At 43.3% G+C, this 17,605-nt stretch overlaps 1 protein-coding gene across 1 annotated transcript in view; it reads right to left on the reverse strand.

The window, feature by feature from the left end:
* Positions 1 to 361: 361 nt before the first annotated feature.
* LOC311136283 (collagen alpha-1(XXVI) chain-like) overlaps positions 362 to 17,605 on the reverse strand; it is a gene marked incomplete at both ends in the record, with an annotated part of 56,541 nt that continues 39,297 nt past the window's right edge. The window contains 11 exons of the mRNA XM_084170414.1: positions 362 to 519; positions 734 to 818; positions 1,085 to 1,129; positions 1,235 to 1,270; positions 1,391 to 1,453; positions 1,593 to 1,645; positions 2,015 to 2,098; positions 11,405 to 11,527; positions 13,218 to 13,325; positions 13,518 to 13,644; positions 13,923 to 13,984. Of these exons, the coding sequence (XP_084026540.1) occupies positions 362 to 519; positions 734 to 818; positions 1,085 to 1,129; positions 1,235 to 1,270; positions 1,391 to 1,453; positions 1,593 to 1,645; positions 2,015 to 2,098; positions 11,405 to 11,527; positions 13,218 to 13,325; positions 13,518 to 13,644; positions 13,923 to 13,984 (944 nt within the window). The remainder of the gene's footprint in view (positions 520 to 733; positions 819 to 1,084; positions 1,130 to 1,234; positions 1,271 to 1,390; positions 1,454 to 1,592; positions 1,646 to 2,014; positions 2,099 to 11,404; positions 11,528 to 13,217; positions 13,326 to 13,517; positions 13,645 to 13,922; positions 13,985 to 17,605) is intronic.

The raw sequence follows: 17,605 nt of genomic DNA on the forward strand, positions 1-17,605 counted from the left end.
ACCAACTACATAAATATCTGATAGGGTCCATTATCTGCTACCTAGACTTTAAGAATATGCACATGTAGAGGCCAGTGCCAGCACCAAAGTTACACAATTACATTGAAATAACATGACTACGATAATGACAACAGTACTAAAAGTCAATGTAAAATACACACATCATAAACAGGTCAAATTCAAGGATCTTAAGAGAAGGGGTCATTTTGCAGACACTAGGCCGTCCAAAGCCCAGATTGATGGAATTCTGTGCTTCCACGAGGATTGACTGGTCATACGCTCTGGCCCAGAGAACACATGGTACGTCCATCTCAGTCTCTTACCCAATCACAGTTCATATACAAACCATTGGCATGACCATCTAATTGCCCTCCCTCCTCACTCTTTTCTCTCCAATCAGCTTCCGGTCTCCCTTGGTGAGAGAGTGGAGCAGGGTATTGGGTCCCGCCCTTTTGTTTTTAAACATGGGCACCAGGTCTGACAGCATGTCCAGGCCAGAACCGGGTTCTAGTGGGTTCTCTGAGAAATGACCAAAGAGAGGGAGGAATGGATTGGGGATGGAGACAGAGGGAGATCAATTTAATCTCACTCTCACAACAAGGACTCTCCAATAGAAAATTACTTATCACTGACAGACAGAGTGATTGCTTGGAAGTGGACATAGTATAAATCTCTAACAACCCTGTCATTCCTAGAGACCCTGTCGTTCTCTGAGTAAGGGTGTGTCTCTCACCGTGAATGCCGATCATGTGCTCCAGAATGAGAACCCTCTCAGCCAGGATCTTCAGAGCCTCTCTCAGCTGCTGCACCCCCTCCCCCTGGATGGAACCACATCACTATATCAAGTTCAGCTTCAAGTTCAAGTTTAACTACCAAGTTCAAATTCAGCTTCCATCAGGAACTATATGTTAAGGTCTGTTTATTTATTATAGTACTGATACAATATACTGTATACCTACTGCATACTACTACTGTGCTACTACTATGCCGGCTTACTACTATGCCCGCTTTTTCAAAAGTGTGAGGTATGGAAGATGTGTCTCTGAGGACTATTAAATGATATAGAGGGAATGTGTAGGGTCACCTCAGCCTGGCTATCTCCTGGCTCACCCTTTGGCCCTGGTACACCCTAAAAATAGCATCACAAATGGAAAAAACACAGGTGGTTGGCAAAGAGTAACAAAATGTATATGTGCGTAAGAGCAGAAATGTTGTACCCTCACTGTGTACTCACTATCTGGCCATGTTCTCCCCCGAGTCCTGGGGGTCCCTGTGAGGAGAGAGAAGCTGTATGAGCGATGTAGATTAATGTCATGTATAGACTGTACATTGAGCATTTCAGAGTGGAATTGAAAGGGGTCTCTTAAAAGGCAGTTCTGCCAAGCCTCACCCTTTCACCGGTGTCTCCTTTAGGTCCGCGATCCCCAGGCTTGCCTGATGGACCAACACCAGCCTGGAACACAGAGATAGAACTTCTTGAATTAATCTCCCGTTGACATCAATGCATGATTTACGAGAGTAACAAGCACATATATCAAGTTAGGATTCTGCTGCAGAATGTACATCAAAGTCCAATATTATACTGTACATACGTTTCTGCCTGGGGTACCTGGGTTTCCAGCAGGCCCTGTGGGTCCTGGCCGGCCTGAGGAGTTGGAAAATGGAGAGGATTGTGAGATGATAGTTTTCCAAGTATTCTTCCAATATCCACTTAAAGGTGGGGATGGGCGTGGTCCTCTGTAGCTCAGCTGGTAGAGCATGGCGCTTGTAACGCCAGGGTAGTGGGTTCGATCCCCGGGACCCCCCATACGTAAAAATGTATGCACGCATGACTGTAAGTCGCTTTGGATAAAAGCGTCTGCTAAATGGCATATTATATTATATATTCTAAAGGTAACACTTGGTGGCTAGCTGATATGGCGAAGTAGTATTCTAATTTCCCCTTAATAACATTATTACACAATTATCATTATGACTTCATGGCCATGCCAGCGGTGGTGTGAGTGTTTTTTACCTGGGGGTCCAGGGGGTCCGATGGGGCCTGGGGGACCGGTCACATCTCTCTGGTTATTCCGTGAAGGGAGTGCAGCCTCTTCATCTGTACCCAAAACAAAAACTGCCATGGGTTAAGTGCAACAGGTGCTCACTGTGCTCTAAAGCAGGGGTCTTCAACCTTTTCTTGCCCACGGATCCACTCCCAGGCAAACCGTCAATCCAGGGATCCCCATCATACGTTAGTAAAATGTTTTTTTCACGTTTTGTCTTAAAATCAGGTGAATGATAATGGCAAGGAGAAGTAATCAACATTTTAAAATTAATAGATTTGGTAGATTGTTTTTCATTATTTTGACCTCCCTACATTATAATTAGAAGAGGAAGTGTAAACTCTAACATAGCCTATTAGCTAGAAATGTATTTCCAAACACATTTTTGCTAAGAGCATCTGTTTAGCTGGTTAAACAAAGGATAGGGTCACGACTTCCTCCGAAGCTGCCTCCTCTCCTTGTTCGGGCAGGCTTCGGCGTTCGTCGTCACCGGCCTTCTAGCCACTGCCGCTCCTCATCTCATCATTCCATTTGTTTTGTCTTGTTTTTACACACACCTGGTTCATATCCCCTCATCAGTACCTGTATAAATATTCCCTCTGCCCCCCATGTCTTTGTGTGTGATTGTTTATTGTGGAGGTGACGATAGCTCGGTGGAGCTTTATATATTTGTATCGCCGGGATATTCACCTGCTACAGATAGCCATGTGTTGGCAAAAATGATGTCAAGAAAACTTACCAGCAGTCAGCAGCACTTGTCGCACTGGTAGCCTATTCGTGGGTGCTTTTTCAAAGCCTATGTCAGATATTCCAGTGAGTGTAATTGGCTCAAATCAGTGTAATTTGCTCAACATTAGGAGTTCAGAAATAAAGTTGACATCATTAGAAATAAGATATTCTCCTATTTTCTACTGTAGGTATGTCATTCAAAATTAGTTTATTCTGTTGTTGCTAGCGATATTCAAAAAAATCCACTTTTTAAAAATACCTCCACAGATCCCCGGTTGAATACTCCTGCTCTAAAGACATACTACGTGAATGTACTGCAGGGATGGGCAACTTTGATGGGGGTGGGGGCCACAAAAAAATCTGAACTCATCATGAGGGGCCACAGTTGCTCGTGGGTCAGCGTAACCACATCCATACCTCCCAGCCGGTAATTCGACCATGATAACATGTTTAGATAGCTGGCCGCTAAACAAACATTTTTTTTGTTTTGTTTGTTTTTTGGGTAGATCAGCTTTACATTTTACATTTTAGTCATTTAGCAGACGCTCTTATCCAGAGCGACTTACAGGAGCAATTAGGGTTAAGTGCCTTGCTTAAGGGCACATCGACAGATTTTTCACCTAGTCGGCTCGGGGATTAGAACCAGCGACCTTTCGGTTACTGGCACAACGCTCTTACCCACTAAGCTACCTGCCGCCCAGGTAGCTTAGTGGAGCTTACAATCTACCTGCAGATAGATTGTAACTTCCATCAATGTAATTGTCTGCATCACTTCCAATCCCCCATATGTTTTTTTTCTCGCAAATATATATATATATATATATATATATACATATACATACATATACATACATATAAATACATATACATACATATCCTTTAAAAATATATATTTCTCTTTATTACTTTCCAACCCCATCACCCCTTCACTAAACTAACTTAGCAATCAAAAAAAGATTAGCTGACATGGGCTAATTGACTGACTATCAGTGACTGACATAACAAGAGAAAAACTGCTGATGCACAACCAAATTTCGAAATTACACCTTGTGTATTCTACTATTCGAACTCGTAACAGTAAGTTGAGACCCCAAATTAGTTCCTCTCAAAAAAGGGGAAATTGGGGAAAGGGTACATTGATCCGAGGGCCCATCCCTAATGTACTGCATGTATGTACTACAAGTTTGAGTTAAGAGTAGCCTATTTCCATTATTGACATAGCTCTGGTGTTTTTTTGGGTTGTGAATTATTTTCAAACATTGGAGATGATAGGCTGTCTTGGTTGTTAGTCACTGTGGGTGTGTTGTGAGGTAGGGCCACACTCCTCATGGTCATTGGTTGAGGTAGGTAGCAGTAGCTCTGGAACAAACTAGTTCAGCATCTCACCACAGAGAGGAAAACTCCAATATCCTTGGGACCAATCCCACTGGAACTCATTTCTGATGTACCATCAAGTTGTCTGAAGTAGACTACTTAATGTAGTGAACACACACACACACACACTAATCCTCCTAACCCCAAACTCCTTGCAGCATTGAGGTTTGACTTGAAAACCTTGCCTTGCCGTTTTATTGAGCAGGTTTCTGGCTCCGAGGCGCCCGGGGTTGCCAGATCAGGCTGCTGTGCTGACAGGTTACAAATTGGGTCTAACTTACAGCAGGCAGACTGAAGCCAGAGCCCAGGCTTAAACAAAGCCAGTCCACCACAGTAATTAAATGCAGCTTTCCATAGACATTATTGCGTGGGAGTCTGCTGCCCTCTGCTGGTCAAAACTAGGAAGTGCGTCAGATGGAGGTCAATGGATCATGTCTAGACTTCTACAGTTTACAGTTTTACAATCCATAGAGTTTAGCCAAAGTCATCTATTAAATGTTACAGCATGAATTAATTATATAAATGTTAAAATATTAGACTGTAGGCCTACATATGCTGAATGTTTTGTTTCATATTAGGTCATTGTCCCTCTAACACTCATATATCACTACCGCTGACTGCCCATCAAATCAAATCAAATCAAATCATATTTGTCATATGCGCAGTGAAATGCTTGCTTACGAGCTCTTCTCAACTATGCAGAGTTAATAATAATAATACACAAATAGTAACACAGGAGGAATAAAATACACAAGAATTATGCTATACAGTGAGGGAAAAAAGTAATAATAATAATAATAATATTTGATCCCCTGCTGATTTTGTACGTTTGCCCACTGAGAAAGACATGATCAGTCTATATTTTTAATGGTAGGTTTATTTGAACAGTGAGAGACAGAATAAAATAAAAAATCCAGAAAAACGCATGTCAAAAATGTTATAAATTGATTTGCATTTTAATGAGGGAAATAAGTATTTGACCCCTCTGCAAAACATGACTTAGTACTTGGTGGCAAAACCCTTGTTGGCAATCACAGCGGTCAGACGTTTCTTGTAGTTGGCCACCAGGTTTGCACACATCTCAGGAGGGATTTTGTCCCACTCCTCTTTGCAGATCTTCTCCAAGTGATTAAGGTTTCGAGGCTGACGTTTGGCAACTCGAACCTTCAGCTCCCTCCACAGATTTTCTATGGGATTAAGGTCTGGAGACTGGCTAGGCCACTCCAGGACCTTAATGTGCCTCTTCTTGAGCCACTCCTTTGTTATCATGGCTGTGTGTTTTGGGTCATTGTCATGCTGGAATACCCATCCACGACCCATTTTCAATGCCCTGGCTGAGGGAAGGAGGTTCTGTCCCCTTAGCAGAAAAACACCCCCAAAGCATAATGTTTCCACCTCCATGTTTGACGGTGGGGATGGTGTTCTTGGGGTCATAGGCAGCATTCCTCCTCCTCCAAACACGGCGAGTTGAGTTGATGCCAAAGAGCTTGATTTTGGTCTCATCTGACCACAACACTTTCACCCAGTTCTCCACTGAATCATTCAGATGTTCATTGGCAAACTTCAGACGGCCATGTATATGTGCTTTCTTGAGCAGGGGGACCTTGCGGGCGCTCTTTGGTCTTGGCCATGGTGGAGAGTTTGGAATCTGATTGTTTGATTGCTTCTGTGGACAGGTGTCTTTTATACAGGTAACAAACTGAGATTAGGAGCACTCCCTTTAAGAGTGTGCTCCTAATCTCAGTTGGTTACCTGTATAAAAGACACCTGGGAGCCAGAAATCTTTCTGATTGAGAGGGGGTCAAATACTTATTTCCCTCATTAAAATGCAAATCAATTTATAACATTTTTGACATGCGTTTTTCTGGATTTTTTTGTTGTTATTCTGTCTCTCACTGTTCAAATAAACCTACCATTAAAATTATAGGCTGATCATTTCTTTGTCAGTGGGCAAACGTACAAAATCAGCAGGGGATCAAATACTTTTTTCCCTCACTGTATACAGGGAGTACCAGATCAATGTGCAGGGGTATGAGGTATTTGAGGTAGATATTTACATAAATGCTGGGTAAAGTGACTAGGCATCAGGATAGATAATAATTAGAATAAAAAACAGAGTAACAGCAGCATTTGATGGGTGTGAAAGTGTGTTTGTGTGCATGTGTGTGTGTGTGTGTGTTGTGTTGGAGCGTCGGCCTTCTCCAATTTCGCTCTTCAAGAGGTCAGGGCATGCTCGGCCCAGCATGCATTTGTAGTCTACTATAGCCCCTTGCTTTAGCTACTGTCATGGAGTTCACTAAATATTTTCATAAAACTGATAAAACACACAGGTGCAAAATCAAGGTGACTTACAATGATGAGGACCAAGAGCAGGAGAGGGAGTGTGGTGATGTAGTGTTCACAACTAAAGAATCATTGTGGAATCTGAAAAGACACATATCCCGAAAGCATGATGGTGTACTTACTACACACACTTGCTAAAAGAAAGGAAAGAGGTGGGTAGATAACTAAGTGTGTCATTGTAGCAAAGTATTTATAAACTAAAAAGCAGATCTCTTAAACGTTTCGTTCATTTCTGTTCTATTATCTATACAATAGGCCATAATTGATTTTGGCCCAATAGGCCTGGCATATCCCACATTCAAGAAGCTTTAGGTTTTGATTGGGTTATTTTGCCTAAAAACCTTTAGGCCTACCTATATATATATATATTACCGTTCAAAAGTTTGGGGTCACTTAGAAATGTCCTTGTTTTCCATGAAAACATACATGAAATGAGTTTGAATAGGAAATCTAGTCATTGACAAGGTCACAAATAATCATTTTTAATTGAAATAATAATTGTGTCCTTCAAACTTTTATTTTGTCAAAGAATCCTCCATTTGCAGCAATTACAGCCTTGCATACCTTTGGCATTCTAGTTGTTAATTTGTTGAGGTAATCTGAAGAGATTTCACCCCATGCTTCCTGAAGCACCTCCCACAAATTGGATTGGCTTGATGTGTATGAAAAATGTATGCACTCACTAACTGTAAGTCGCTCTGGATAATAGCGTCTGCTAAATGACTAAAATGTAAAATAAAATAAAATAAAAAGTGCACTTCTTACGGTCAAGCTGCTCCCACAACAGCTCAATAGTGTTGAGATCCGGTGACTGTGCTGGCCACTCCATTATAGACAGAATACCAGCTGAATGCTTCTTCCCTAAATAGTTCTTGCATAGTTTGGAGCTGTGCTTTGGGTCATTGTCCTGTTGTAGGAGGAAATTGGCTCCAATCAAGCGCCGTCCACAGGGTATGGCATGGCGTTGCAAAATGAAGTGATAGCCTTCCTTCTTCAATATCCCTTTTACCCTGCACAAATCTCCCACTTTACCACCACCAAAGCACCCCCAGACCATCACATTGCCTCCACCATGCTTGGCAGATGGTATCAAGCACTCCTCCAGCATCTTCTCATTTGGTCTGCGTCTCTCAAATGTACTTCTTTGTGATCTGAACACCTCAAACTTCGATTCGTCTGTCCATAACACCTTTTTCCAATCTTCCTCTGTCCAGTGTCTGTGTTCTTTTGCCCATCTTAATATTTTCTTTTTATTGGCCAGTCTGAGATATGGCTTTTTCTTTGCAACTCTGCCTAGAAGGTCAGCATCCCGGAGTCGCCTCTTCACTGTTGACGTTGAGACTGGTGTTTTGCGGGTACTATTTAATGAAGCTGCCAGTTGAGGACCTGTGAGGCGTCTGTTTCTCAAATTAGACACTCTAATGTATTTGTCCTCCCACTCCTCTTTCTATTCTGGTTAGAGCCAGTTTGTGCTGTTCTGTGAAGGGAGTAGTACACAGCGTTGTACAAGATCTTCAGTTTCTTGGCAATTTCTCAAATGGAATAGCCTTCATTTCTCAGAACAAGAATAGACTGACGAGTTTCAGAAGAATGTTATTCGTTTCTGGCCATTTTGATCCTGTAATCGAACCCACAATTGCTGATGCTCCAGATACTCAACTAGTCTCAAGAAGGCCAGCTTTATTGCTTCTTTAATCAGCACAGTTTTCAGCTGTGCTAATATAAATGCAAAAGGGTTTTCTAATGATCAATTAGCCTTTTAAAATGATAAACTTGGATTAGCAAACACAACGTGCCATTGGAACACAGGACTGATGGTTGCTGATAATGGGCCTCTGTACGCCTATGTAGATATTCCATAAAAAATCAGCCGTTTCCAGCTACAATATCCATTTACAACATTAACAATGTCTACACTGTATTTCTGATCAATTTTATGTTCTTTTAATGGACAGAAAAGTTGCTTTTCTTTCGAAAACAAGGACATTTCTAAGTGACCCCAAACTTTTGAACGGTAGTGTATATATATAAACTCTGTATCTCTGCCCAACCTGGCAAGAGTGGCCAAAAGGGTGTTTAGCATCCCCAGTGGCTCTGTAAGTGAGGAGAGGATATTATCCGCTGCTGGCCTGCTCTCCAGGCACCATTGCATTTTCAAGTTTCAAAAAATGAATACTAAAAATGAATTCAAAAGGCACTAATAAGTCATTTTTCATTTAATTTGTATTTATTCTAAGTAAGTCACAGCCTGTATGCCCAATTTATAGACTAGAATGATTTAATACAACAAAATGTTTAAATGCTGAGCCCTTTATGTCCCTTCTAACCTATTGTGTCGCACTCACAAATGCTTCACAATGTATTTCTTTGTAGGCTTTAGCCTTGAAATAATATAAATAATATAGCCTAAATAATTCATTTTTGTTCCTTCTTAGGCTCCCTGTCTGGCTCCTGACCTATTTAGAGTGTTTAAGATGACATTATTGAAATGATGTGCGCTTCTTACATTCACCTTTTCATGTTTATTCAAATACTTTTCATTAAAATCATATGGTTTTGTTTCAATACTTCAAAACCAAATGGTAGGTCCAGGTTGTCACAAAAATAGATGGGTGTTGGTTAAATTGTGATTTTAATGAATGCAGTGAATTTAGATTTTTTTTCCTGTGAGCATGGAGCGGTTTTTAGCAGAGCAGTTGGAAAGGATGTGGCGCGCCAGAGCCACGGAGTGGGATTTCAAACCGCTCAACTCCGCTCACATACTCTGGTGCATATGTAGTTTATGTGAATGTGTGTGGGTTTTGTGTGAGAGTGTCAGTATAGTGTGTGTGTGAGTGAGTGTGTATATAGTGTGTATATATAGTCTTGTGAGTGTGCATAGAGTCAGTGCAAGATAGGGTCAATGCAGGTAGTCCGGGTAATCATTTAATTAAGTATTTAGCAGTCTTATGGCTTGGGGGTAGAAGCTGTCACGGAACCTGTTGGTCCAAGAGCCGATGCTCCAGTACCCTTTTCTGGACGGTAGCAGAGTGAACAGCCTATGGCTTGAGTGGCTAAAGTCTTTGGCAATTTTTCGGGCCTTCCTCTCACACCGCCTGATACAGAGGTCCTGGATGGCAGGGAGCTCAGCCCCAGTGATGTACTGGACCGTCCGCACCACCCTCTGTAGCGCTTTGTGGCAAACTTGATGATGGTGTTGGAGTCATGTGTGACCACGCAGTCATGGGTGAACAAACAGTACAGGAAGGGAATAAGCATACACCCCTGAGGGGCCCCCATGTTAAGGGTCAGCGTGGCGGAGTTGTTGTTGCCTACCCTCACCACCTGGGGCCGACCCGTCTGGAAGTCCAGGATCCAGTTCCAGAGGGAGGTGTTCAGTCCCAGGGTCCCGAGCTTGGTGATGAGCTTGGAGGGGACTATGGTGTTGAACTAAGCTGTAGTCCATGAACATAATTATTTCCCCTCTTGTCCAGGTGGGAGAGGGCAGCATGAAGTACAATTGAGATTGTGTCATCTATGGATGTATTGGGGCGTTATGCGAATTGGAGTGGATCCAGGGTGTCTGGGATGATGGTGTTGATGTGTTTCATGACCAGCCTCTCAAAGCACTTCATAATTACAGATGTGATAGTAATTTAGGCAGGTTACCTTTGAGTTTTTGGGAACAGGGATAATGGTGGTCAGCTTGAAACATGTTGGGATTACAGACTAGGACAAAGAATGTCTATGAAGACACTTGCCAGCTGCCAGCTGGTCTGCGCATGCTCGGAGAACACGCCCTGGTGTTCCATCTAACCTGGCGGCCTTGCGAGTGTTAAGCTGTTTAAAAGTTTTACTCACGTCGGCCACATGTGAGATCACAGTCATCCGGAACAACAGGGGCTTTCAAGCAGGACTCTGTGTTGTTTTCCTCGAAGTGAGCATAAAAGGCATTTAGCTTGTTTAGGAGTTCTGCGTCACTGGGCATCTCATGGCTGGGTTTCCCTTTGTAATCTGTTATCGTCTGCAAACCCTGCCACATCCAACGAGCGTCGGAGCCGGTGTAATAGGATTCCACCTTCATCCTATATTGTCCTTTTCCCATAGTGTGCATATTTCTATTCACTATTAGACTTCACATGTCTCACACATCTAATACTACTACAGGAAGAAGGTAATAAGACTCCAGCATTACAGGAACCTTCTAGTCATCCACAAAGCAGTCAACTGACATGGTTTATGGGGACTTTTGCTTGACTGATAAGATATAAAAACCTACAGGTGTATTACCTTTTCCAAGGCCTTGTGAGGGCTCAGTATGCTTAAATAAAGTGTGACTATATTATAGCTCTTGGCAGACCTGTTGCCTGTTGTCCAATGAGGATTCTTTGACTAGGAACAGAGAGTTTTAACAGGCAAAGAGAGTGCTGTTCCACTGATGGACTTCCCAGATATGGGCCAATGGGACACCTGGCATGCTGAACTATACTGTACATAGGCCCTATAACTTCATAAATGGTCCGTGAATGGCGGGCTATAGGTGAAACTGCACTATGCATGTCAATTGGCTTTAAGGGGTGTCATGACATATTTTTCTTCCTTCCATAATATGTTCCCCAGTTGGTAGACGAAATAGGTGAGAGAGTAATGTCTCCCAATATTATAAATTGATTGCTATCAGTAACTTACCTTTGAAACAAGGTCTCCACATATATGTTTGGCAGATGGCCCTGAAAAAATTGATATTCCAAAATGTCCAAACTGTCAAACTGTCAATGGCAAGAAAGGGGTCAAAAACCACAAGAGACTCCTGAAACCCTTTCAGAATGAACCATCAGTCATATAAATAAATATAGTATCCCTATAGGGCTTTCTGCTTTAATTTCTTGGTGTAGTTCTTGGCTTTAATTTCTTAGCGTAGCAGGGATACTCACACTGGCCCAGCTCCCTCAGACCAAACACATCTCCTCTGTGAGAGAAGGGAAAGGCTGGCCCCGGAGACCCCGCTGGCCCAGGTACACCTCTCTCCCCTGGTGCTCCTCGCTGGCCCTGGAGCCCTGTATGGGAAGCACAGCACAGTCTGCCTCAACACAACACTGTCTTTACACACAACATACTAATCTAATGTGTGAACATGCATACTGTACAGTCGTGGTCAAAAGTTTTGAGAATGACACAAGTATTGGTCTTCACAAAGTTCGCTGCTTCAGTGTTATGAGATATTTTTGTCAGATGTTACTATGGTATACTGAAGTATAATTACAAACATTCCATAAGTGTCAAAGGCTTTTATTGACAATTACATTAAGTTTATGCAAAGAGTCAATATTTGCAGTGTTGATCCTTCTTTTTCAAGACCTCTGCAATCTGCCCTGGCATGCTGTCAATTAACTTCTGGGCCACATCCTGACTGATGGCAGCCCATTCTTGCATAATCAATGCTTCGAGTTTGTCAGAATGTGTGGGTTTTTGTTTGTCCACCCGCCTCTTAAGGATTGACCACAAGTTCCTGGCCATGGACCCAAAATGTCGATGTTTTGTTCCCAGAGGACATAGTTATCAATTTTGCCTTATGGCATGGTGCTCCATCATGCTGGAAAAGGCATTGGTCATCACCAAACTGTTCTTGGATGGTTGGGAGAAGTTGCTCTCGGAGGATGTGTTGGTACCATTCTTTATTCATGGCAAAATTGTGAGTGAGCCCACTCCCTTGGCTGACAAGCAACCCCACGCATGAATGGTCTCAGGATGCTTTACAGTTGGCATGACACAGGACTGATGGTAGCGCTCACCTTGTCTTCTCCGGACAAGGTGTTTTCCGGATGCCCCAAACAATCGGAAAGGGGATTCATCAGATAACTGACTTCACCCCTGTCCTCAGCAGTCCAATCCCTGTACCTTTTGCAGAATATCAGTGTCCCTGATGTCTTTCCTGGAGAGAAGTGGCTTCTTTGCTGCCCTTCTTGACACCAGGCCATCCTCCAAAAGTCTTTGCCTCACTGTGCGTAAAGATGCACTCGCACCTGCCTGCTGCCATTCTTGAGCAAGCTCTGCACTGGTGGAGCCCCGATCCCGCAGCTGAATCAACTTTAGGAGACGGTCCTGACGCTTGCTGGACTTTCTTGGGCGCCCTGACGCCTTTTTCACAAAAATTGAACCTCTCTCCTTGAAGTTCTTGATGATCTGATAAATGGTTGATTTAGTTGCAATCTTACTAGCAGCAATATCCTTGCCTGTGAAGCCCTTTTTGTGCAAAGCAATGATGATGGCACGTGTTTCCTTGCAGGTAACCATGGTTAACAGAGGAAGAACAATGATTTCAAGGACCACCTTCCTTTTAAAGCTTCCAGTCTGTTATTCTAACTCAATCAGCATGACAGAGTGATCTCCAGCCTTGTCCTCGTCAACACTCTCACCTGTGTTAACGAGAGAATCACTGACATGATGGCAGCTGGTCCTTTTGTGGCTGGGCTGAAATGCAGTGAAAATGTTTTTTTGGGATTAAGTTCATTTTCATGGCAAACAGGGACTTTGCAATTAATTGCAATTCATCTGATCACTCTTCATGACATTCTGGAGTATATGCAAATTGCCACCATCAAAACTGAGGCAGCAGACCTTGTGAAAATTAGTATTTGTGTCATTCTCAAAACTTTTGACCACGACTGTATGTGCAAGTGCCAAACTGCTTTGTACCTTAAGTGGTAGTGTATGGGTGAGATACAGATGTGGGGGTAAGACTTATACCTCCTGGTCCTATGGGTCCAGGTTTCCCTGCGAGGCCTGTCTCTCCAGTGCGTCCAGGGGGTCCTGCCACACCTTGGGGTCCAACTGGTCCTGGGGGGCCTCTGGCTCCTTGGAAAACAGACTAGTTAACTCAGTCAGAATCCCACCTGATTCAGACACTTTTCTTTTTAAACTTGGTGCACTGTTCTGGAAATTGATAACACAACAGAATCAAACAGCTGCCATGTAAAACTATGGAGGAAGAAAAGTGAATAGTTAACTATCTGAGGTTCAATGAGGTCCTGCTGTAAAGTCCCTCACCTGGTAGGCCAATGGCGGTGGGAGTGATGGGGGTGGGCTTGGGTGCTCCCACCTCGTTATCTGAAGATCCATCTGGGGAGTATCTGAATGGGAGAGGGGGTGGTCCTGCCTCCACCAGTAACACAATCTGACACAAAACAAAGGAAGATTAGTGTGTTTAGATATGAGATATGAGGCATTTGTGAGGCCTCTTTAATAGGTTAATGTAGGCCCCGTGTAGCTCAGTTGGTAGAGCATGGCGCTTGCAATGCCAGGGTTGTGAGTTCGATTCCCACGGGGGGCCAGTATGAAAATGTATGCACTCACTAACTGTAAGTCGCTCTGAATAAGAGCGTCTGCTAAATGACTAAAATGTAAATGTATCCAGTACTGTTTAAATAACATGTTCGGTTGCTGCAAGCTTACCTTGGACTCAAGGATACTCAGTCTATCATTCATATCAGTATAGCCAGTGCAGTTCATACATTCTAGGGAGAGAGAATTAAAGAAAGAGAGAGGGAGGGAGGGAGGGGGGAGAGAGGTAACAGTTAGTAATACAGTGTAGCATGTTGCTTTAAATGAGAGATACTAGATTATCTCTTAAATTAGCAGAAACAGATGAGACTCATACCTTTGTCCTTTCAATACATCCATACCAATTCACAGTGCATCGGTGTGCATTTGCAATAATGCAATTCCAATATTAGAGGACATCAGAAAAGGCAGGCTTGGTTTGGCATAAGAAGATACACATTTTCTAGCCAGACTAGCGTAAAAGATAAAAACAAACACACACTGTGTTGGGCCAGACTGTGTTGTTGTAAGAGACAGAGAGAGCGGGTTAATGTAGTGGCTGAGCCAGTCAAAGCAGCAGCACAGTGCCAAGGTGACACAGGATGGAGACAGCAACCTCCCTGTGCTTAGATGACATATAGGCTGAAGAGAGGGAGAGAAAGTAGTGAGAGAGAGGTGAGAGATGGAGAAAATGGCGGAGAGCAAAAGAGAGAGAGAGAGAGTAAGAGTGAAAGAGAGAGTGAAGCTTGCCTGGCAGCCTCCCTGACCATCTATCTTCTCTCTTTGCCAGTGAAAAAAACCTTCTCTCCTCCTTTGCCAATTCTACCAACTCCTGGCCAAAGTGTCCTTCTCTGTCATTTGGCATCAGCCATGTGTTCAAACGGCACTGCCACTCTGGCCAGCTCCAGTGCCCGACAGAGACACCCGCCACTGTCCACCACTTCTAACAGGACAGCCTTACCGCTGCCTCCTGCCCGGTGCCAATATCTCTGCCAACATGCCATAGCAACATCACACTATGAAGGGCAGAGAGGGGCCAGTGCCAGGCTGTCATGTCCTAAAATGCCCTTTATACTGACTTGAATGGACTCCATTTCCATAGCATTTCACACAAATTCTCAAAGCACTTTATGTTGTCTGTCTGGCGTAACTCTATGGAACTGGTTCCCAAACCTTTGGGGGTTGAGAAACATTGTAGCTTTTTGAGTTCCCTTGTGACACACCAAGTACACAAACAAAATGGGTTCTAGACAGCACCATGTGCATGTGGTTATTAATAAGTGGAAACAACATTCATGGCCTAAAAGTAATGTTTTTTCCTCCAGTTTTCTGAGTAATGAATGTGACATCAGCGTGAAGGTGTTTGTTGACAAGTGGAACGCTGGTCTAATTCATCAGCTTGTTCTCAGCTCATTAGGTAAGTGTGGTGTGTGCTGGGAATCATGGAACATTGCAAGACCTGAGGTGGGATGCCAAGAGACAGACAAGGGAATGTGACGACTTTATGAACAGATCAGAGAGACCCTAAAACACATTTGTTACACTGTTATAAAATGTGTTTACAGTGTTCTTTTCAACTCAAATCAAATTGTAAGTTTTACAAATCCGATTGTATGAGCTAATTTTTTAGGAGGGTTAGTCGCTGCCATGTACACAAAACACAGCAGTTCATGAAGGTCGTTCTAAGCATAGGCCTGACGTGCTTTGCCTTGATCAACCCCTAGGATATAGTCAATTTTCAATCTTCTCTCTCACTGGCTATCTATCCAATCTCGTAAGAAATATAATTCCCACATACAGTGGGGAGAACAAGTATTTGATACACTGCCGATTTTGCAGGTTTTCCTACTTACAAAGCATGTAGAGGTCTGTAATTTTTATCATAGGTACACTTCAACTGTGAGAGACGTAATCTAAAACAAAAATCCAGAAAATCACATTGTATGATTTTTAAGTAATTAATTTGCATTTTATTGCATGACATAAGTATTTGATCACCTACCAACCAGTAAGAATTCCGGCTCTCACAGACCTGTTAGTTTTTCTTTAAGAAGCCCTCCTGTTCTCCACTCATTACCTGTATTAACTGGACCTGTTTGAACTCGTTACCTGTATAAAAGACACCTGTCCACACACTCAATCAAACAGACTCCAACCTCTCCACAATGGCCAAGACCAGAGAGATGTGTAAGGACATCAGGGATACAATTGTAGACCTGCACAAGGCTGGGATGGACTACAGGACAATAGGCAAGCAGCTTGGTGAGAAGGCAACAACTGTTGGCGCAATTATTAGAAAATGGAAGAAGTTCAAGATGACGGTCAATCACCCTCGGTCTGGGGCTCCATGCAAGATCTCACCTCGTGGGACATCAATGATCATGAGAAAGGTGAGGGATCAGCCCAGAATTACATGGCAGGACCTGGTCAATGACCTGAAGAGAGCTGGGACCACAGTCTCAAAGAAAACCATTAGTAACACACTACGCCGTCATGGATTAAAATCCAGCAGCGCACGCAAGGTCCCCCTGCTCAAGTCAGTGCATGTCCAGGCCCGTCTGAAGTTTGCCAATGACCATCTGGATGATCCAGAGGAGGAATGGGAAAAGGTCATGTGGTCTGATGAGACAAAAATAGAGCTTTTTGGTCTAAACTCCACTCGCCGTGTTTGGAGGAAGAAGAAGGATGAGTACAACCCCAAGAACACCATCCCAACCGTGAAGCATGGAGGTGGAAACATCATTCTTTGGGGATGCTTTTCTGCAAAGGGGACAGGACGACTGCACCGTATTGAGGGAAGGATGGATGGGTCCATGTATCGCGAGATCTTGGCCAACAACCTCCTTCCCTCAGTAAGAGCATTGAAGATGGGTCGTGGCTGGGTCTTCCAGCATGACAACAACCCGAAACACACAGCCAGGGCAACTAAGGAGTGGCTCCGTAAGAAGCATCTCAAGGTCCTGGAGTGGCCTAGCCAGTCTCCAGACCTGAACCCAATAGAAAATCTTTGGAGGGAGCTGAAAGTCCGTATTGCCCAGCGACAGCCCCGAAACCTGAAGGATCTGGAGAAGGTCTGTATGGAGGAGTGGGCCAAAATCCCTGCTGCAGTGTGTGCAAACCTGGTCAAGACCTACAGGAAATGTATGATCTCTGTAATTGCAAACAAAGGTTTCTGTACCAAATATTAAGTTCTGCTTTTCTGATGTATCAAATACTTATGTCATGCAATAAAATGCAAATGAATTACTTAAAAATCATACAATGTGATTTTCTGTATTTTTGTTTTAGATTCCGTCTCTCACAGTTGAAGTGTACCTATGATACAAATTACAGACCTCTACATGCTTTGAAAGTAGGAAAACCTGCAAAATCGGAAGTGTATCAAATACTTGTTCTCCCCACTGTATATACAGTAGGTATCATACAGTATCAGTAGATTAACTAAGAGTGGTTGTACTATGTTCCATTCCATTACAAATCCCAGGCCACAGAATACGCATGACAAGAAGACAAGAAGAGAATGGAGGGTGATGATGATTATCCATTGTCTCCACTGTCAATCAAGACAAACTGCACTGGGGTCTTTCGTCTGATGAGATACCAACATAAAGAGGTTGATTCTAGAGATTCAGGCAATCTGCACAGCATGTGTTAGCAGTGTGTGTGTGTGTGTGTGTGTGTGTGTGTGTGTGTGTGTGTGTGTGTGTGTGTGTGTGTGTGTGTGTGTGTGTGTGTGTGTGTGGTGGAGTTCTGTGGTGGCCTTGGTAGGTTCCCCCAGCAGCCAGTGATCTTGAACAGGGTCATCTTGAACATTT

Source organism: Coregonus lavaretus (assembly GCF_964263955.1).
Source record: "Coregonus lavaretus genome assembly, chromosome: 10".
Classification (NCBI taxonomy): Eukaryota; Metazoa; Chordata; class Actinopteri; order Salmoniformes; family Salmonidae; genus Coregonus; species Coregonus lavaretus.